The 22,173-nt window shown below is 39.6% G+C and overlaps 2 protein-coding genes, 1 long non-coding RNA gene and 1 pseudogene across 4 annotated transcripts in view; 2 read left to right on the forward strand and 2 right to left on the reverse strand.

The window, feature by feature from the left end:
• Window positions 1-5,363, reverse strand: part of LOC104446057 (putative inactive disease susceptibility protein LOV1) — a 6,754-nt gene extending 1,391 nt beyond the window's left edge. The window contains exons 1-4 of one of the 2 annotated variants that reach the window (XR_005553087.1): window positions 4,301-5,363; window positions 4,091-4,165; window positions 973-3,297; window positions 1-243 (exon numbers count right to left, since the gene is read on the reverse strand). The exon at window positions 1-243 is cut by the window's left edge and continues 1,391 nt beyond it. Coding sequence is in view for 1 of the 2 variants with exons in the window: in XM_039317243.1 (XP_039173177.1) it covers window positions 1,613-3,297; window positions 4,091-4,165; window positions 4,301-5,303 (2,763 nt within the window). In the remaining variant the exon portion in view is untranslated. Of the gene's footprint in view, window positions 244-778; window positions 3,298-4,090; window positions 4,166-4,300 lie in introns of those variants that run through there. The other variant, XM_039317243.1, reaches the window with a different exon arrangement.
• A 764-nt stretch (window positions 5,364-6,127) lies between these two features.
• On the forward strand, window positions 6,128-8,008 carry LOC120295621. The gene is made up of 2 exons (XR_005552982.1): window positions 6,128-7,050; window positions 7,190-8,008. It is a non-coding gene; the product is annotated as an uncharacterized LOC120295621 (long non-coding RNA).
• Window positions 8,009-8,012: 4 nt separating this feature from the next.
• Window positions 8,013-10,075, reverse strand: LOC104446056 (protein ABIL2). The gene is given in 6 exon segments (XM_039317919.1): window positions 8,013-8,183; window positions 8,900-8,958; window positions 9,043-9,142; window positions 9,437-9,587; window positions 9,681-9,763; window positions 9,983-10,075. Coding segments are annotated over 6 exon segments (657 nt in total).
• A 7,159-nt stretch (window positions 10,076-17,234) lies between these two features.
• On the forward strand, window positions 17,235-19,508 carry LOC108959452 (annotated as a pseudogene).
• The last annotated feature ends 2,665 nt before the right edge of the window (window positions 19,509-22,173 follow it).

Raw genomic sequence — 22,173 nt, forward strand, 5'->3', positions numbered from 1 at the left:
CATCAGCACAAAATAACCAATCTTCAAAGTGTGTGACTACCTTAGATTAAAAAAAAAAGGTGTGCAAATACCAGTGCAAACCACCACGCACTGCCGCAGGTCCCAAACAATCTGCTTCAGCTCTCTTGTGTAACCCAATGTCTGATTGATAAGCTGCAGGGAAGGAATTTCCTTCAAAGATGCAGATTCCTTGGCCTTCTGAAAATATACAAACTCGCTCTTAATCTGCCACTGGGGATGCTCCTGCATCCCAACAGGTAACATATGTAATTGTTCAGTCTCCACAATACAGCTTTTATGTGGATAAATTCTTCCACACACACTCCGAAGCACTTTTTCAAGCACAAGGTTTCCAAACTGACCACGCCTTGCCAAGTTTGAACACAGCAGGGTGACAACAAGGGCCAAATAACACATAGATGCAGTACGTGTAAGTTTAACATCAGTCCTTGATTCCAGAAGAAGATAAACAATCATAATAGTCGAAGAGAGCATAGATTAGCAACTCAATAGAAGAGATTTTAAGAAACCCTTTCGAAGATCTGAACTAATACAGAAGCGGATATGATCTTTTTGACTAAATTAGTCAATTAAGAAAAGAATTCCAGGTAGAGAAAGCCAAAATCCTCTCATAATAATTACCTCCTTATACATGTTGCGAGTTCTTGGTCGCAAGAGAAGAGCAACATTTGCCGTGCGTCACCAATTTGACAAATAATCATATGCTTTCTCGCTACATCCAACAATTTCATCACCGTCGTTCAAAGGGAAAGACTAATGTGAGCACACATGAAAGAATCTTTAAATTATATCTCGCGGCCTTTACATGTAGGAGACAGGATACTGGAAAAAAAATGTAGGAGACTGGGAGATGCAAAATGTACCATTGTATTACTCGTCATCGTTTTATCTATATACAAAGAAATCAATTGCACAAGCCGAAAGCAACACGCCTATTTCAGATTGATGTACCCCAGTTCCTACTTCACATCCGCATTTCGTCAAACATCTGACCAGCACTATGGAAATGATCGGATGTGCTCTCCTTTCCTCTCCTCTCCAATGCAGCAGCTTCCAACGATGACTGTCTTCCAACGCCACGACAAGCGACGACTCTTATTTCTTCAGATGCCTCCCCCCATCCAGCCTTCTTTTGGAGAAGCAACGAATTCCCTCCTCCTCCTCCTCCTCCTCACGGCGCTCGCGAGAACTTTGCAGTCTCCCATGAGCAAAGTCGCTGGGTTCTCTCGACAGCGAGTGAAATAACAGATTCCACCCCCCACTGATTTGGAAGTCCTCCGGGATGAGAGGGAAAACGAAACGAATAGACGATTTATGATGGAAAGAAGACATGAAAAAATTATCACAGGCCTTTACCAAAAAAAAAAAAAAAAATTATCACAGGAATGCCATAATACTCTATTTCCACTGATATATATTTATCAATTATGTAAAGCATTGCGGTTATTCATCAATTTTTCATTTTCCACATCTGCTAATTATTCTGGGGGGCCCACCCCCCGACAACCCACAAGCTCACGCCTCCTCCCTCCTCTCTCGCCGGACAGCTGAGGCCACCCTTGGCCGCCCACATCATTATCCTCTCTCACTTTCACCACTTCGCAAATTCCGCATGTGATTCGTGCTCACCGCGATATATAGAGACATGTGAAGGTACCACCGACCTCAATTTCTTCCTCACATTGGGACAAAAGTAGATCCCTAATCGAGAAAGATGAGGCATGGCTCCTTCAGCCACCCTCCACTCCTCCAACTCAAAAAATTCAGAAAGATTTAAATACTTGAGTTGAGGAAAGCCTCCTGCAGAGAAAACCATTTCCTTGCAATAACCAACCGATAGCATGAGAAAAATCAAGTTTTCCAATTTTTCCAATATTGGCATCGGATCTTCTTTGAGATCGGAATTTAGTAAGACCAGCTTCCTCAATTGCTGGGGTAAACCCTTATGTCGCGGTAACTTCATTATGCTTCCCCAAAGAAACAGCTTACAGATATGGCCATAGTTTAACATTTTACTCAATTCATCTTCAGTCCATAGATGCTCAGATCTTTTGACATAAAAAGACGAGGATCGAAGATGTTTCCAATTCAATTCAGCAAGTTGCGAAAATATCTCCAGCTCGATAGGATCATCCGAGTCATCAAAGACAGACAGTTTTCGCAAATCAATAAGCTTGCCTAGATCGTTCACATCACATTTCTTTGTACTAAAGTTTCTCAAGGTCCATAGATTCTTTAAAGTGCTCAGCTGTAACTTCTTCTGGCCCCCAGGGAATTTCTCCTCGACATCAAAGTTACGAGGAAGACGGAGATACCTCAACCTTCTCATCTTCCACAACACATTTGGCATGAAAACTGTAGTTCTTTTATTCATAACCAAGTCCAAGAATTCCATACATACAAGGTTCCCCATAGATTGCGGCAAGCCCTTGCATTCACTTTTTGCTAAACTTAAGAATCTTAGATGGACTAGGTCTCCCACTGATTCAGGTAAATTTCCTCTCTCCATAGAAATATGTTCCAGTTTCAGAACTCTAAGAAACTTATAGTTGACGAAAATAGGTTGAAATTGCTCCCACATCCATTGGGTAGATTTTCCAAACTGGAAGAACATAAGAGTTCGAATGTGGGGCATAGTCCTTATTTGTTCCACCCCCGGAGTCACCTTTCCTTCACCAATCTCACGCACATAAAGAGAAAGCCTCCGCGTCTTGCAAGTTGACTCAACTTCTATTGCCATTGAAGAAGAACTACCCTCCCTTTCATTGTCCTGTTGAATGTTATGAAAGCTTAGAAACTTCTCTTGCCTAGCCTTGAAGACACATAAGTCTCGCATCAGGTTGGGGAGGCGACAGGTTTTGATATTTCCAATCAAGTTGAGTCGTACTTGGACCAGTCCCCTCTTAACCAACTCCATTAAATATTGCTCCGCTACATCTTCCATTGTAGTTTCTCCCTCTTCGTCAGATGAATCGAACGGCACAAAGCCTTCAGCAATCCACATGCGAAGGACTCTCTTTACAGGGATTTCCAAATCCTCCGGAAAGCTAACCAAATAGAGGAGGCATGGCTTTAGATTCCATGGTAGATCATTATAGCTGAAGGCCAACACATCGAATACATCAATCTTATCACGAAAATACAAATTGATGTTTCTGTGAACCGTCTCCCACTTGTTGACCGCCAAAAGTCCACCAAGCACAATAATGGCCAAAGGTAATCCCTCACACTTCTTAAGGAGTTCATCTCCTAACTTCTTCATGTCTTCAGTGATTTCTACATAATATCAAGTAATAAATTGAAACTCGATAGTAACAGGAAGATGCAACTGGCATAAGAAGATAAGTTCAAGAACAAATATTTGCTTTTTGATATACGAGTTAGGTGTTGTAGTTCCTTATGTTATGTGGTTCATTTATGTTTTTGTAAGGGGAAAAACTATAGAGACCCCAACAAAGCTCCTATATATGCCCCCATCTATGCTTGAAAGATCAAGAACACTAAATTAACTAATGGAATTGAATTAATTGACTTGAGCAAATGTATAACAACAATAATCCTACTCAATGAAGAAAAATGAAAGCAATGCGGGGATAAATCTCCCGTGACTTGAGTGTGCTACTAATCTCCATTGAAATTCTAGTGAAATCTTCATGTTGCTGCTCTATTTTGTCGCATAAAGATTTACGATTTTTAAGAATCCCAAGTCTTATTTTTAAGCCAATTATTCACAAATGCAAGAAAAGTTGGACTGAAATGAAGCCTATGGAAAAAGTAAGATAGCTAGGATTCACATTATTTCATAAATCCTATCAAAATTGCTTATTATGATGACCAAACGAAAGCTTTTTCGATATTTATCCTCATCGAAGGACAAGAGGAGCAAAGTTTTGGACGTTGGCTTAGAGGTACAATTGTCAACTATTGAGAAACAAAATGTGCATCCGATTCCTCAAATATTGAAATTATGGTGCCTAATACTCGATATATTGATTATTTGAACTCCACTGTAACTATCGATTCATTAATTGCTAAAGCTTTTGAAAGGCCAAATTGAGCAATGAAGTACCTGGTATTTGTCCCTCCATCTCTGATTGTCTTGCAATACCTTCTACAGCTTGACCCGCAACAATACCTCGACCAACTACAAGCCCAACAGAAGAAAGTTCAACAGCTAATCCGACAATAATTATAGAAGCGTCATAAATTAGAATCAAGCAGGCAACATAATCCTTTGAAGCCACAATATGTTAGGTTAATAACTTTAGTGAAGTCTTACCTTTCATTTCAGGAAATGCCCTCTTCTTTAGTAGAACCCAGCTCTCCTTGAGCGATAAGCACTGAAGTTCATGGAGAAAACAATGAGCATTGATATACTCCGCTACTTCTTTATTGCGGGTTGTTATCAATAGCTTGCTTCTAGTGTCCTTGACTGGGAATGCGGCTCGAAGACTATCCCATACCTCTTTGGTCCAAATATCGTCAAGAACCACGATACATTTCTTCTCTTTTTGGGTCTTGTATAGAGTTTCTAACAATTCCTCATTTCTCATCTTTGTAACCCTTTCTCTTTGATCAGGGATCAACTTAACAAGAATTCTCTCCAAGATATCCCTCGTGTGATATTCTTGAGATATGCAAGCCCAAGCAAAACCTTTGAAATGGTTCTTCAATTTGTCGTGATTGAAGACTTTCTTAGCGAGTGTGGTCTTACCCACACCACCCATTCCCCATAGAGCAACAACTCTGTGTTTTCCATCCTTCAGCTCTTTTACCAACACCTCGATACCATCTTCCCTCCCGACAAAATCCTCCTCCTCGAAATGGGCATAAGTCTGTCGCGGCGTCAAAACTCTCGCGCATTTGCGTTCGTCCTCATCCAAAGGTCGTATGCCATATTTCTGCATCTTATCACCAATATCGGAAATTCTGGATTTTAAGCCCTCGATCTCTGTACCCACCACATGAGCCCGCACGCACGTGCACTTCGCCATGAAGAACGCTTTGATGATGTTTTGTCCCTTCTTCGGCGCGACTCTGAAGATGTATTGCTCGATGACGTCCTCAGCATCATAGGCAATGTCTCGGAGTTGCAAGATGCATTCTCGAACAGTTTGGTTCTCCTCTTGTTTCGCGTCCGCATCCCTCAGCAAGCACTGGATCAGGTTCAGCTCCTTTTGCAGGTCCTCGACCTTGCCCTTCACGCCCCACAAGAATTTGGCTTCGTCGACGAGCAGCTTTCCTATTGTCTGCACCACAGACGAAACAACAGACTCGGCCATTGGTATTGCACTGCTCAGACTATGATCAGTGGAGATTATGATAGAGAATGACTTGAGAATTCACTTCCGATGCATTAACAAGCTGTGAACATATAGGCCTGCGAGTTGCAAAGAAGAGAGGAAAGGAATCAGTACTTGGAAAGTTGCGTGTGGCATTGATAATGCATATTCTACATCCACCGACGCAAGAAAAGCACCCCCAAGAAGAAAAGAATGGAGTAATGGGGAAGTCTACAGGTAGATATTCTCTCCGCAGGTGGAAGAAATGCTTTGTAGCTACAGTCACGGATGTTCCAAGACATTACCACCGATGTGCAATTAAGTAATCACTCATGATAAGCAAAAAAAAAAAAAAAAAAATCTCAAGACCAGTATTGATTACATAATCAGTCACATTATCCCGCAGGAAATGTACCGAATACACATGTGAGAGTCATGCGAGGGAAGAAATTCAGCATTGGATGTCAAAGCTGGGAAAAAGAAGAAACGATTGATAATATTGGATATCCAAAGCTAAAAAAAAAAAGAAAAGATTGATAATTCTTACTTGGCACACAATTCAGTGGCATGGCTGAAACTTTTTGCGTACATGTGGGTCCAACGATATCATCGATGGACACTCCTCGGATCTTTTCCCCCAGCAGAATGCGATTAAACTTCTGCAAAGGTCACGACATCACTCTAAGAAGATACAAAGCTTTCTCGATTAAGGGACGAATCATGAGTTTGCTTGATGCTATCGTGCTAAATTTATGATGCTTTCTTGTTAAGAGGGTTTCTTGTTTTAGCTCACGGCGAGTTAAAATCGTATCAAAAGTTTGTTTTCTTCCACATCTGGGAACGAAAAGAGAGAGAGTCACGGGAGTGTGGTTGCATAGCTAGACTTATATATTAATGATTCATCTCCCGTCATGACTATTTAAGCTCTCAAAAGGCGCTAACTATCCCTCCCTCTCCCAGCAATTTACTTACTTCGCAGCTCTCGGAAATCCCTAGAAGATCTTCTTCTTCTTCCTCCCCCCATTGCAGAAACCGCCATGGATGAGGCTCTGACTAAATGGAACGTCACCTTCACGAAGCACCTCAGGCAGAAGCGCAAGCTCTATCACAACGGCTTCCTCTCTCTCCACTCCTCCACCGCCAAGGCACATTCCCTTTCTCTCACTACTGATCTTTGCCATTGATGTCTTCTGCCTTTTGATGTTGCTACCTTTCGCATGTGCACTTAGATTTAGGCAAAATGAAAATAAATTTATCTTGTTCAGGTGCGTCATTGAATTTACAATAAGCTTTGTAAAGCCCGCAAAATGGATAGATTGTTTCGTGGACCTGCTCTAGAAAGAGAATGCCATGCAATTAAGCCGGGGAATGGTTTTACTGTTTTTGATGCACACACTTCATTTTTCATTTCCTTCAAAGTTTACTCTCATGTTTATTGTAGGAACCTATGTTGCGGTACTTACTCCAGCTCGCAAATGATCTCTTGTAATGCAATTGATGCAGCCTATCAAATATTATCTGTCCTCTGAAAACCATTAGATCAAGTTGCCGTTGCTGAAAATTCATATGAAAGGAAGACAACTTTTGCTTCACTAACAAAGGAGCTTCAGGATGCAGATAAGTTTTGTGATGGTGCTCAAAGACAGAACACCCGCTGCTGAACTAGCTTCAGTGGAGGATGTGGACACTGGAAATCTAACTGATACTACTGACAATGAAAAGTGACCTGGCCTCATGAAGTCTAAAGGTTGGTTTTAGTGCGATTTCACTCACTTCAGCATTCTTTTAATGTCAGTGAGGACTTTCTTGCAATATATGTTTTCTCAGCTAACATTGTAAAACATCATCAGACTCAGCCTCTGATTTCAATGAATCTCACAATACAGGGGTCTTTGTAATTGGCAACTCACGGGCATTTCACAGTTACTTGTCCTACTCTGTTTACAGTAATTGATTCTTTCATCTCTATTTTAACCCATCTGTGGCAAGGTTGTGACTCTAAGCATCTTGAAATTCCATTAGAGCTTAATGAGTTTTGATGTTTGTTGAAACTCTTTGGTCCAAACTACCAGACAAGCTATAGCAGCGGATAGCAAATGCTTGTAGGGAATTATCAGACTAGATGCATAAGGACCTGCTGAATTCTCTAATACATCCCAGTCCAAAGTCTAGTTCTTTATTTACCTTGAGGACATTTTCAATTTCACTGAGCTTCGCATGACTAGTTTGTACGTCTGCTGCAATTAACGTTTGCAGCCTTCTCATGTACAAGCTGACCCCGAATGCTGCAGCAGCAATCTTGTTTCTGAAGCATCTCTTTCACGTGGTTCTCACGGTGATGCTAATGACGAAAGGATAACCCCTGAAGGACGTAGGGATTTACTGAAAGTGAAGGCTGGGTGTCCTAGTTTTGATCTTGGATTTTGAACCATGTCCATTGGTTAATCAACTATATTGCTACTGTCAAGAGTCGGGATGGAGTGCACAAGAGTCTCATGTCTATCACACACGAAATCTGTCGGTGTGAGCTATTATTTTGATGTTAAGTGTTCTAGTGCCAAGTTCACTTGCAGCTCTATGATCTGAAACGTTTTTAGTTAGACGACAAACTCAATGTATTTCCAGTGATCTTCAACATATCGAGGTACCCTTATGATGCAAAGAAACTGAGATATGGGTCTATCCAGTTTCCTTTATCCCCTGTTCTTCTTAGTTCTCGTCCGAGAACTTATACGACTTGCTGTCCTTTCTCGACTTCCGCATGCTAAGCAAGGCCTTGAAGAGATGTTTGTTTTTGCTGGAATGTAGCTCAATACCAGATCTTCTGTTCCTCTTGGCATGAGTAGACATTGAAGCGGATCTTCGGGGTTCAGATGGGTACTGGATGTTCATGTGGGCACACAAGAGAATCAGTCATAAGAGATCATTTCCGCAAGACAAGTCCAAAAAAAGTAAAGCTTAAAAGCTAAGCCGCACTGAAGTTCATCGATGCTTACTTGTCTTTTGGGATTAGAAGGATTTGAAGATGCAGTTCTATCGACAAGAGAACCCGAACGTGTGAGTTGAAATTGAAATGGGGAGGTGCGTTTTTCTGGTTAGGAAAAGTACAGCTTGCATTAGGAGCTTGTCCCACAACACGATATATGATACAATCCTAGGGTATGAAAACATGACGTAAATGCTATGTATGGCAATCTGGAGCATTCAAGTCAAGTGTGCTGACCTGCTTTTTTGTTGGATGAAGTACTTGTGAATTTAAGTGTGCCGGCTGGGGGGGAATGTGGGAACTGTGTTGCCAAGTGCAGTCTCCTAAATCAGGTTCCACTGTCAGCATCGGGTCTTTACGAAGCTAGGATGATTAGCACATATTCTATCAAAAGTTACCTGGCAAATGATACAGGAGTCTCTATATTTCTTGAATATATGTCTTCGAAAAGGAAAAAAAGCTATTAGTACATTAATGGTAGCATTCGATATCATTCTGTGACTCGTGAACTCTTAATATCTAGTAGTCCAATCTTGTTCCGTGCAATGTGCATGTGGCAGCTAGACTAGAAAAAGAGTCATACATTACCTGCAAGCATTTAGTCATTTACTCCATTTATCATGCAGTATCGCAGATTCTTGCTATCTCCACCATCTTTAGCTTTTGAAACTGAAAGAAAGTTCTTAAGCATAAGCCAACTCCAAACTTCTGGTCTTAATTAACCAATGGAAAATCTTGTCAATGGAAGCGTGCCTGGTAAGATATATTGCATGTGGTGCTTCGGAGTTCTTATTGCTAGTGACTACTGAGAAAGGCCTCCATGGTCTATGAACATCTCACACATTCGTAGTCTCTAAAACAAATAGACAGGGTTGAAAATTATATCCATTATTTGTGAGAAAAAAGTGAATGGTACCAAAGATAGTTGTTCTCTATGCATTAGTCCATATTATCATTGAAGCAGGATAGGTTCTGCTATTTAAAATATCTTTTGCTCTTCTATTACAATGTGATATACTCCAGCACGATATGGAGTTATCTGGAGTAATTTCAGATTTTCATAAACTTAATGCTTCTTGGTGAGTTGCAATTTGTTAGACCCTACACATGGCAATTCAGGGGGTATGCAAGCCCTTATATAGCACACCTGTCGAACACAAGAGAATCTGAGCTCAATTGCGGATGCCTCCTCAATCTTGTCATCCAAAAGACAGTTGACCTTATAAGTCATGAAGCCCAAGTGATCCACAGTGTTTATGAAAGCTCTTGTCACATAATCCTTCAATGTATTCACCACTCTGCAATTTTTTCAAGGTCATTTAACAAATGTGCAATGGAAAAAAATGCTCAACGCAATACACAACAATGAAGTGAAACCCCATCTATCTCACGTTTGTTTCTGATAGTGTCTGTTGTAAGACAATTCAAAATAATCCGCTGCCGAGTATAACTGCTTTCTAAGATGCTTCAAGTCCTGATTAGTGAAAAAGGCTACAATTAGCAGGCAAGACAGATCCAAACCTTTCACCTTGAAATTTGAATGTAAACTAGATCGTGAGGAATTTGATCTAATAGGCAAAAAAAGTAGAGAAAAATAACTTGTCTGTGAACACAGACAAATAAAAAAATGGATATATGTGAACATAAGGAAACATCAATCGAATTTTAAGGTAAACCCATATATACAAAGTACCTTCAGGCTATCTGAAAAGTTGAAACTCTCATCATAATGTGAAGCGTCCTGAGGAGCGGAAACTGAAGAAGGCAATTGGGAAGCATCCGTCATACCAAAGTTTAGAGTATTTTCACCTACTACAATAAAGATGAGGCAATCAAATTCAAATTCACATCCTCGAGCATTGACTGTCATTATCCATTTCCAAGGCATTGTCTTGTCCTACTTCAAATTTTCCTTTTAACCAAAAGAAAATTTTCCTTCACTATTCTCTTTCACCGTCCTGCCAAATTATGAAATCGTATGTTCTTCTTCTTGATGTTCTTCCCTATTTTTATCTCAACCATTTCCTTCCAACAAAGCCAAGGCTCGGATCCTGAGATATCGCAATGCTCACGGAGTTCTTCATGTGCTGAAGACAACAGTTCTTGCCAACGAAGGCAAACTTTTCTTCTTGTTTCGTCAATTCACAGATCACGGAGAGCATTGCGGAATCGCAAAGTCCAAAAAGAACTAGAGAAAACTTCTCAGTACGAGAGCAAAAAGCACATGCAACGAATATGAAGCTGACATTACCTGCTCTTTTCCCTTTCATCTACAACAACACAGTCCCAAGCCTAGTTTCAGCTCACTAACATTCCTCGGTAAGGAAAAGAAAAGATATCCGAAAGGCCATGATCAGAATTAGCGATCTTCACCTTAAATATTGAGAGAGGGAGAGAGGGCAGAAATATCATGTTGCAAAGATGTGTCACCGCCAAGTTTCATATTGAGGCAGTGATGACTCTTGCTGAAGACGGGCTATAGATAATTGTTTGTGCAATTTGTGCCTCTTACTTTTGTCACAAGCTTGTTTGAGTGTCCCTATGGGGGAGAGTAATAATTGGCGTATGATGAAGGCTACATTGTAGTAACAGGGACAAGAGAGGCACTGAGTCTGTTGGGAATAAGTCCTGAAAGTAGTGCACATCTACCAGCAAAGCTAAACATCCAATAACAGTAAAATCCCAATAATTCTAAGTCACTGTTTTTGCCTATAAGCCTCGTTTACGAGCATTTTCTTCCGTCAAATAATTTAAACTTTTACATATCGGACATAAAAGCTAGATTCTCGTCAATCCAATCACCGCTCCCGTTTATTTGGCTTATGAGTTATATCATCCCCGTATCTACGCAAGGCATAACACAAGGGGAAACACTAACCTTCTTCTTTTATGAAAAATATTGTGTCGGTGTGACATTTGGTACTGCACAATAAATCAATCCTCTACAGAGCCAACACACGCCAGTTGTCACTTGATGTTAGCACAAGTCTTTTCATCAATTGAACCCCACTACTTTAAGACAAAAAAATTATATAAAAAAAAGGGACACAGTTCATTTAAAATAAAAGCCACCATTTGCCCACATTAAAATCATGTAGGGGCTGGTGACTTATAATGGTATCGCCATTAAAGTTGCTTGGATTTTTATTTAATTTGCTCACTGATGAAGTCAATTTAATTCTTCAACAAAGTTTGGTAGACGTGGTGTATAACTCAAGGGATGGACTGATCTCATTCATCGGCCTACACAAGGTCGATCTATCGCAATCCTACCTCTTGCACTAGCTAGACAATTTTTTTTTTTCTGGATTTGATTATACAAAATGATAGTCATAAATGGACGCTTTTAAGAAGTCAGAAGATGCAAGTCTACGACAATCCATTCGATAACTTATTGATATTTAATCTAACATAGGCAAGCTCTAACTTATGTACTACATTTTCTATATACGTCTCAAGGATTCGCTGGTCATCCACTGTGCATGCAAATCTAACCATAGTGAGGTTTTGCTATAGATCACGTAAATCCCATTAAAAGTGAGGTGGCAAAATATTTGCATCCGTTAACTTTTTTGCAGTACCGTTATCAAGATAGGAGATCAAGCAAATGCTACAGGATAGATGGAAACAAAACGTGTGGGGCGGCCTACTTGCAGGGAAACAACAAAAAGGCAACAATAATTTAGAAAACAATGGAATAAACACGATAAAAATGTCTTAGAAATTGGAAACAGATGAGTGGCTGGGAATTCCTTGTCAGACGTTTGGTCATTACATCATCATACGATATAATGAGATCCGACCATGATTATCGCAACCCAACAGCAAAGAGTCAATTCAGCAAAGAGTCAATTCATCATCGCACCATCATTTTAAAGAGAGGCGGAACCATTGTTGGATCCCCCGCCCATTAAATCTCTCCTCCTTGCTCTTTCCCCGATCCGTCATAAGTACTAATTGAGCAAATTAATGGTGACTTTCTTCGTTCTTTCCCAGTCGGAGGAACATCAAACAGAGAGGGGTAACAGCATTTAGCGACGATTTTTCCGGCTAAATCATGGATCATGCAAGACTTTATGAAGTTGCAAACCCCAGAAACATCGATCCCTTCTCAGTCCTGAAAGCTTTATGCAGCAAATGTAGAAGGCGAAACCACATGTTTGCAGAGCTCCATCTAGAGTTTTAGGAATAAATAACGGAAAGGACAAACAATTCTCTATGCCGTGTGTCCTCCGAATACCAACAGTCAAAGAGTATGCAGAAGCCCGCCGCTGGTGCGACAACTTCTTCAACCCTACTGAGCTAAAAAGTTGGGCTGGGCTCTTGTCTCTCTTCGTTATTTTAAACTGTAATGGACCATGAAAACATTAAAAGAGATGGGCTCCACGGAGAGGGGGAAAAAGTGGGCCAAAAGGAACAAATGAATGGGAAGATGGGCTTAACTTTTGAAAGGGCCGAAAATTCATTGGAAGCCTACTGGGCCCGACTTTTCATTCTATTACATTCATTTTTTTTCGAATTTCTATTTTCATTTTTTTCTTTTTACATTTTTATATATTTTTGCAAAATAAATTGATATTTAAAACGTTGACAAAAATTTGAGGGTCAACAGAAATTACAAATTGTATCTATTTTATCTAGTTAATAATTTGTTATTAAGAAGAAGTGTATCATCTCGTGCGCTCATGGCACCTTTATGTTTCTTGATATAAACCGTGCCGGATCGGTGTGCATTCACAAGACTGGATCGACGCATATTGTAAACCCATTCAGGAGTCATGTAACCCATTGTTCCTCTGATTCTCGAGAAACCTGTATTCTTAAGGCCCTCTCTGTTAAGTAGCTTAGAGAGCCCAAAATCCGCCACCTTTGGTCGGTAATCAGAATTGAGGAGTATGTTCTATGGTTTCAAGTCACAATGGAGAACCCATTCCAAGCACTCTTCGTGAAGATAAGCAAGCCCCTTGGCCGATCCCACTGCGATCTCATACCTCTTCTTCCAGTCGAGTTGATTGAAAGAAAGGTTTTCTGCTAAGGAACCGTGATTCGTGATCGGAAGAAAGGTTTTATGTATATTTACAGGGTTCATGTTACAATTGAACCAAAGTAGAAGGGTGTCTAAGCAAAGACATTCCAGCGTAGAACAAATCAATGTATTAATGAGACAAAACGAAGAGAGAAAGAGTTGCAAATCGAAATTGAAATGACGAGGAAATTAGAAGAGATAAAAAAATTAATAAAGGTGATCTGATTCCATCCAAATCACGACATGGCAATTCGCCACATCATTTTTCTCCATCATACATTCATGTAAGAGGTTTTCTCCCCATTTGTGAAGGAGGATTCCAAGGAGAACATTTTGTGAAACCTCCGGTCATCTTATCAAGCAAACAAGGACCATTGGGCGAAATCTTCCCAATACAAGTGGAGCATTGCATTTCGTCCCTGTTTTGGTCATATATGTCGAAATGAAATTGACTGAGCCATGAAAAGCTACAAAAAAAAAAAAAAAAAAAAAAACAATGTATTCCCAAAGAAACTGGGTGTGAATGAGAAACTCTAGCTCCTTGTCGTCGTAACATCATGGAATCCGAGATCGTCCTGCTTCGATTTGCAATGAACTCTCACAGTAATTCTATCCGCCATATTGCTCTTCATCTCGACATAAGTCTTTTTCCAAATGCTTTTTCCGACACATCCAGTTACAAATAGGGAGCAAATAAATATGAGCGTAGCTAATGTCTTCATTGTGGCGTAAATTGCTTCGATATCAAAACCATTAAGCTATTTAAAGATGAAGAATGGGGCATATTAGATCTATTACCTTTTATTTTTCTTCCATTTTACTTTGGGACGGGAATTGCGACATTAGTATTATTATTTTTTCCTTATTATTTTTTCCATTTATCGAAGTTTCCTTTGTGGCAGACGCCACTATGGGAAAAGAATTGCAATATTAGCTCTTTTATTTTATTTTTTTCCTTCTTTTATAGTTTGGGATAAGAATTCCCATATCACATTTTCCGTTCCATCTTATTTTTTATATTCTTTCGTTTTTACACTGGTATAAAAATTGTCACGTGAGATTAACTACATTGCTCCAATATCATCGTCATTCAGATATTTAAAGATGGAGAACGGAGCATATCGAATCTTGCCAGCTTGCCGCAACCATCTTTTACCTTTTATTTTTCTTCTTCTTTTCTGGGGAGGAGAATTGTGATATCAGTTTTGTTTTTTTCCTTTTTGGCAGACGTCAGTATGGGAAAAGGATTGCTATATGACCTCTTTTTCTTTCCTTCATTTATAGTCTGGGATAAGAATTTCCATATTACCTTTAAAATTCTTTCCTTTTTACTCTTGCATGAGATTTGCCATTTCTTCTTTATTACTTTTAGATAAGAATTGCCAAATACGATCAGCTAAAAATCAAGTATAATATCTCATGCATAGCTTAATTAAATGAGAGAAAACGCAAACAACTTTGTGATAATTAATGTCTTTTTTTTTTCTCTCATTAGGATCTTTGGATTTGCTTGGAATGATGTTCATTTTTAACTTGTTACAGATTTTTTTTTTCGAACTTTACACCGCGCTCAATTAGAATTTTATTTAACTCAGTACAAAACTTTTAAATATACAATACAATGTAAATTAACATAAAATTCTTTTGGTAAACTTTTATAAGAAAGGGCATAATTGTCAGTTCATTATAATACTTGAATAGCCTTTTGTTTCTTGTGAAACTGACATCCTCAGGCTTAAATTAGATGTGGTCCACTTATGGTTCTGAGCAATGGTTACCTTTTAGCATTTAAACAAGCCAATTACTGTTTATCAATCTCTAATTGCAAAAGATTTGGCATAAAATGATCATTTTGATCAATTTTTTCACAAAATCAAAATAAGATTGTGAAATGGTTTCCTTTTGGCATTTAAACAAGCCAATTACCGGTTATCAATCTTCATTGCAAAAGAATAGGCATAAAAGGATCGTTCGATAAATTTTTTCACAAAATCAAAATAAGATTGTACAAGGGTTTCCCTTTAACAAAATGGCAGCCAGATCCCAAATTGCAAAAGATTTGGCATAAAACTCACAAATAAATTCTAGAGATATTAAGAGCTATGATTAAAGCTATTTATTCTGGATCGTTTGATCAAATTTTTTACAAAATCAACATGAGATTGTGCAATAGTTTCCTTTTAGCATTTAAACAAGTCAATTACCATTGATCAATCTCTAATTGCAAAAGTTTAGGCATAAAAAGACCATTTGATCAATTTCTTCACAAAATCAAAATGAGATTGTGCAATGGTTGCCTTTTAGCATTTAAGCAAGCCAATTACTGTTTATCAATCTCTCATTGCAAATGATTTGGCATAAAAGGATCATTTGATCAATTTTTTCACAAAATCAAAATGAGATGGTGCGGCGGTTTCCTTTAGCATAATGATTGCTAGATTTCTAATTGCAAAAGATTCGACATAGAACTTATAAATAATTCTAGAGATATTGAAAGCTACCATAAAAGTTATTTAAAAAGGATCATCGGATCAATTTTTTATAAAATCAAAATGAGATTATACAACCGTTTCCTTTTGGCATTTAAACAAGACAATTACAATTTATCAATCTTATTGCAAAAGATTTGGCATACAAGGACCATTTGAATTTTTTTAATAATGACCGACCAGATTTTTTTTTTTTTTCACAACAGCTTTTGCTAGCAAAATAGCCTTTAGGCCACTATGAGAATAACGGTAGGTTATAAGTCATAAATTCTTGAAGTACCCAATCACGCAACAATTTTTAATTATTTGTTATTTGTTTTTCATGACTTAAAACAAACTCTTGATCTCAAGAACTATCAAGTAAGCATTTCTCTTTCCACAACATCAAAACGAGATTGCACAATGGTTTTATTTTAGCAAAATGATAGTTGGATCCCTAATTGCAAAGGATTTGGCGTAGAACTTACAAATAATTCTAGAGATATTTAGAGCTACCATCAAAGTTAAATTTTTTTGGTCCGTACCATGAAATTTATTTATTAAAGATTATTTGATAATTTTTTTTTTTACATAATCAAAATGGAATTGTGCAATGGTTTCCTTGCGAAAGATTTTGTTATCAAACAAAAACTCGATTTGTAACTTACCGTATGTGACAATTCTTATCTCGAGTAGATAAAAACAAAAATATGAATTATTTCCGCAATTAATTGTGTCAAATTAAGAAAGAAATATGGTTGCTGCCAGCTGGTGAGCTCTAACGTGCTCCATTCTCCATCCTTAAATTGCTTTAAGATGTTGATATCCGAACACGTAAGCCACGATGATGAAGACATTAGCCACACTTGCATTCATTTGGTTTTTATTTGTAACTAGCTGTCCAGGAATTGCTATGGCGAGGCAACTGTTTTGATCAATAACCGTTTGGGGGATGGCGATATTCTAAGAGTTCATTGCAAATCCAAAGACGTCAATCTTGGAGTCCACAATATAAAGGAAAGCTGGTCATTCTCATTCACACCCAATTTCTTCGAAGACACATTATTATTTTGCAGCCTTTAATGGCCGGGTCGATTTGAGAGGTTTGATATATACAAGGAGAAGAGGGACTGGCATTATTGCGAACAGTGTATTTGGAATATCTTGCCCAAGGGTCCTTGTAGGATAGATTCCTAGAGTATGATGCTTGTTATCCATGGAATTTGAAACCTCTGATAGAGAACTCATAATTCTCAATTTAGATGGAATGAGAATCATATTTGTTATCTTTTAAATCAAGATTCACGCACATGCGTTTCTCTTCTAATGTCCTCATCATTGACTTTTGATTGGCATCTCTTTCTTGAAATTGTTGTCCCTTCTCTTTTTGTCATTCTATTATGCTAGTCATATCATATGACTCATCAAACAAATCTGATTATGCAGTGACAATGAATTGCTACAATGTAGATCTACTGTGCAAGCTAAATATATATCAAAAGCTTAAGGGTCAAATTGCACATTGGAGTAATGTTTGCGGTTCAGTCTTCCCAAACCGCTCGACATCCTCCTCCTCCTCCTCCTTTCAGCAAACACCTCAAGGGCACAGCCACTCGCAGCTCCAAACCGGGCTCTTTGCTCTTTTAACATCGAATCCCACCGTTTCCACCTCCACAGCCACTGCCGATAAGAACCACGTAATCAACATTGGCGCGAAAAAGGGCGAACTGAAGCGGGCGATTCGCGTCCTCTCTCGAGAACCCGACCACACCTGGCGCACCGCCATCTTCTGGAGAATGGCTTCGACCAGGACCCGTCCCTGGCGACCAAGCTCATCCACATGTACTCCGAGGTGGACACCATCGAGAATGCCCGGATGGTGTTTGATAAAACTCGCAAGAGAACTATTTATGTTTGGCACGCGCTGTTTAGGGCGCTCGCCTTGGCGGGTCATGGACACGAGGTCGTTGACTTGTACAGAAGGATGAACCGGATCGGGATTCTTTCGGATAGGTTCATTTACACCTATGTGTTGAAAGCATGCGTAACTTCGGCATGAGCCCTCTCGCCTTTGTAAAAGGGAAGGTAGTACCGTGCCCATATTCTGCGGCATGGGTACATGGGTTATGTTCATATCATGACTATTTTGGTGGACATGTATGCCAGGTTTGGGAGGGCGAAATGTGCTGGAATCATGTTTGGTGAGATGCCTGAGCAGAATGTAGTTTCTTGTTGTGCTATGATTGCTTGTTATGCTTGGGATGCCTTTTGAAGCTTTCAAACTTTTCAGGGAGATGATGCTTAAGACCCATGATTTGCTTCCAAATTCTGTGACAATGGCCAGGGAGCTGCAAGCCTGTGCTGCACTTGCTGCATTAGAGCAGGGTAGGTTGATTCACGGATACGTTCTGCGAAGAGATCTACAGACTTGCCGGTCATTAGTGCCCTGGTGACAATGTATGCAAGATGCGGTGAGCTCGACTGAGCACAACAAGTTTTTGATAAGATGGATGAGTGGGATTTAGTTTCCTGGAATTCTTTGATCTCAAGTTATGGGGTTCGTGGGTTTGGAGAGAAGGCAATTCAGGTTTCCAACAAGATCATCATCAGTGGAATCTTGCCAAGTCCCATATCCTTCATCAGTATTTAAGGAGCCTGCTGTCATGCAGGGTTTTTCGAGGACGGGAAGATGTCATTCGACTTGATGGTAAGGGAACATAGGATTTTCTCTAGTGTGGCGGATCTTCTTGGCAGGGCAAATAGATTGCATGAAGCAGCCTAAATTATAGAAGACATGCGGATTAAATTAGGTCCTAAAGTTTGGGGATTGCTCCTTGGATCATCCAGGATTCATTGCAATGTTGAGCTTGCAGAAAGAGCGAGCACAAGGTTTTTTGAGCTCGAACCCACAAATGCTGGGAATTATGTTCTCCTAGCCAACATCTAAACGGAGGCCGAGATGTGGGATGAGGTGAGAAGAGTGAAGGAACTTTAGAAGCTTGGAGACTGCAAAAGGTCCCCGGTTGCAGTTGGATTGAAGTCAAAAGGAGGATATATCCCTTTGCTTCAGTCAATGAATTGAATCCACAGATTGAGCAGCTTCATTCCTTATTGCTGAAGTTGTCGATGGAGATAAAGGAAGATGGCCACGTGCCACAAACTGGAAATGTGCATCACAGTCTCGATGTAAGAAGGAACGCATTTTGTTGGGGCACAGTGAAAAACTAGCTGTGGCCTTTGGACTCATCGACAGCGCTAAGGGGAGATGATATGGATTACCAAGAACTTAAGGTTGTGTGAAGACTGGCACTCTTTGACGAAATTCATTTCCCGGTATACAAAGAGAGATCCTCGTTCAGGATATGAATCATTTTCGCCATTTCAAAGATGGGGTGTGCTCCTACGGGGATTATTGGTAGGCTGCTGGCACAATTCATTTGATTAACTCTAGAACGTCACTGAAAGATCATGTTCGAGCTATAAATGAAGGAATGAGGGCATCTGGATCTGACATTCAACTACGAATTCAATCTGCCCCTACCATGATGATTTACATACAGAGGGTTGTTTGAGAACAAGGAGAGAGCGACTTGATGTACTGTTTGAAACCCACATTTTACTTGTATATCTTTTCTGTACTCATGAGATTACAATGGCTTTTGAATCCTTTTTCATTTTTGTATCTTGCGGTACTGTGATTGATGAATGAATGTCGGTTAGATGCAGTTTCCCGGGTTGCAAATAAACTCTCTACTATGACATAGCAGCACCAATCTAGTCAGTCTCCTCGTTCCTTCTGGCTTAGCAGAGAGTTTGTTCAGGAGAAGACGGGAACATCTTCCCGCTATCACTAGTGCTTTGACAATTTGGGAATGAAAACAGAAGTCGAAATCGATGACTCTGGCTAATGGTGACAAATGGCAATCGAAATCCAGCGTCATCACCTACAATCCAGAAATAAGTAAAGCTCTGTGGAGCACTAATCCTAGAGAAACCTGTTTCATTTTATCTTTTCCCCTTTTGATTATTCATCTGATGCAACTGATGACATACCCCTTACATTACTCTGCAAAATGGCAACGACAACGACGTGGGTGAAAACAAATGCGTTCATCACGTGTCACTAGTAGGCAAGCCACGGGAATGATGCTTGCCGATTTCACTAGCCACCAATGCACCTTCCTCAATGCTTGTGATGCTGCTAAAGCTTCTTATAAGGGTATCAGACTCATGAGGATTATCTTTTTTGGATGAAAATAGCGCAATAACTATCTTCACGGTACAAGGCATTACATTGTTCGGTCTTAAAAGAAAGTACAAAATTATAAGACACTGGAGAGCATTGGCTGAAGAACACTTTTTTGAACAATGTTTATTTGACAGAGATTTTCACATGTTCCTCAGATTGTAGAAATGTGACTACCATTAAGCATTTCAGAGAAACTATCTGGCTTTCGATATCCAACCTCAGTTTCTTCAATCATGACCGCGGATCTTGAAGACCAGCTAGATAAGTGAGATTACACCTCTCCAGTTCTCCGAAACATGTCGTACCCATCTTCATTTGGAAAAGCACGCATCCACGAAGCACAGATATATATTTATCAAGGAGAGCTTTGACTTGGTATTTATCTTGAGCAATGAAGCATCCGCTCATTCGTTTTTAAGGTGTTGTCCTGGGCAAAAGTGGAACGGGTGGCCTGGGCGTTTTTGTTTTCTCCATCAATATCGCTTGGGTAGTCAGGACTATCCCTGCAATGGAGACTGCGCTTTGTAGCGTGCAGCATGAAACCTTGCATGGATTTATAACTCCAGCAACGAGAAGATCTTCACATTTTCGCATCATTGCATTGTAACTGATTTCCCAATCACATGTTCGGAATTGACTCTACTATAATATTGCCATCCACTCCTGCATTAGTTGCAATGGCTTTTGCAGGAGCAAGGAGTGCCTGCAATTGCAATCTGCAATTGACCACCAATAAGAACAGAGAAACCTCCAAAACAACAGCAAAATGCTAGAGAAGATCCTGGACTCGATACATTCCTCTTAGAATGCCCAAGAGATTATGGAAGACAGAAGGCAGGTTATCGATCAAAAAAAACTAGAACATTGTTTCCTCAAGTCCCCATGAGAGGTTGTTAAAATATGGTTTCCTCAAGTCCCCATGAGAGGTTGTTAAAATATGGTTTCCTCAAGCCCATGCTGCCCAAGCCTAGGTCCACAGAGGCTTGAATTGGAGCTGAAAGTGGTGAAGCATTTTGAGGAGTTGATTCTGTCGAGTAGAATAAGATTGTAGTGATAGCATAGAATTGTTTTAGTCTGTATCAAGAGATCAGGTAGATTCTTGCTGCTGATCTTTTTTCCATGGCCCTGAGTGCAAGTTGAAGTATGTAGTCGTAGTTATCCATTGTAAAATACACACATCCACCTGATTTGCTACATGCCTTCCTCTGTTCAGGACTGATGTTTCCTTGAATTGGAAAGTAAGGCATGTTAGGCCAACTGGCAGATTCCTTTTTAAATTCTGTGGATCACACAAGATGTTTAGGGGGGTCGCATCTACATTTTTGTACGTTGTACATTAGTTTTTTCAATTGCATCCACAACGTAAGTAGTCTCTGAATCAATTGGCAGGTTTAGAACGTGAGCCAGCCATGATTAATCCCGTTCATCAAAAGGGTAGATAAACCAGATTTTGTACCCTCCTGACCAAGTCTCTAGACTTCATGCTGTCATGTTATTTAGTTGAATAAGAAGTCCCCATCACTTGAAAGCTTCTTTGAGGCAGTTCAATCAAGGTTTAGTTTTTCTGGGGGCAATCAGGTATATTATGGCAATTTTTGTGCGTGTACATTACCAAGAAGGCAAGAAGCTTCACCTTCTTCGAGGCAGTCCAAGTTCTCTTCTTGTTCCTTTTGGCCATATTATCGACAATCTCATAAGAAGCTTAATAGGCAGTTTCCAGTTTGCTTGTGTTTTCTGCAAGGATTGGAGCTGAAACACATGATGCAACTTTTCTGTAAGAGGAATCTCATCTAGGTTTTCTTCATGTCTTCATAGTCAAGTAATTCAGCTAAATGAATTCATAACCAAGTAGTGCAAATCATCTGGAGAGTCTTTTGCATCTGTTTGAAGGTGATGTTAACGACCTCCAGTATTCTAATTAACCTAAAGAGACATGACTGATTAGCAAAGGCAAGATCAAGAATTTTCTAGCGGCAACCAAGTACAATAGTTTCTTACCGGATGCTCCTCAAAACCTAGTCTTTGCCTTTGATTGAATAGTACTCTGTTGATGAAGTAGCAGATATAGAAAGGTAAAATTGCTTGAAGTTTCTACTTTCTTTTGTGCATGTGGCAGACGTTCTGTCCAAAAGAACTCTCTA

This window comes from Eucalyptus grandis, chromosome 7 (genome assembly GCF_016545825.1).
Source record: "Eucalyptus grandis isolate ANBG69807.140 chromosome 7, ASM1654582v1, whole genome shotgun sequence".
Lineage (NCBI taxonomy): Eukaryota > Viridiplantae > Streptophyta > Magnoliopsida > Myrtales > Myrtaceae > Eucalyptus > Eucalyptus grandis.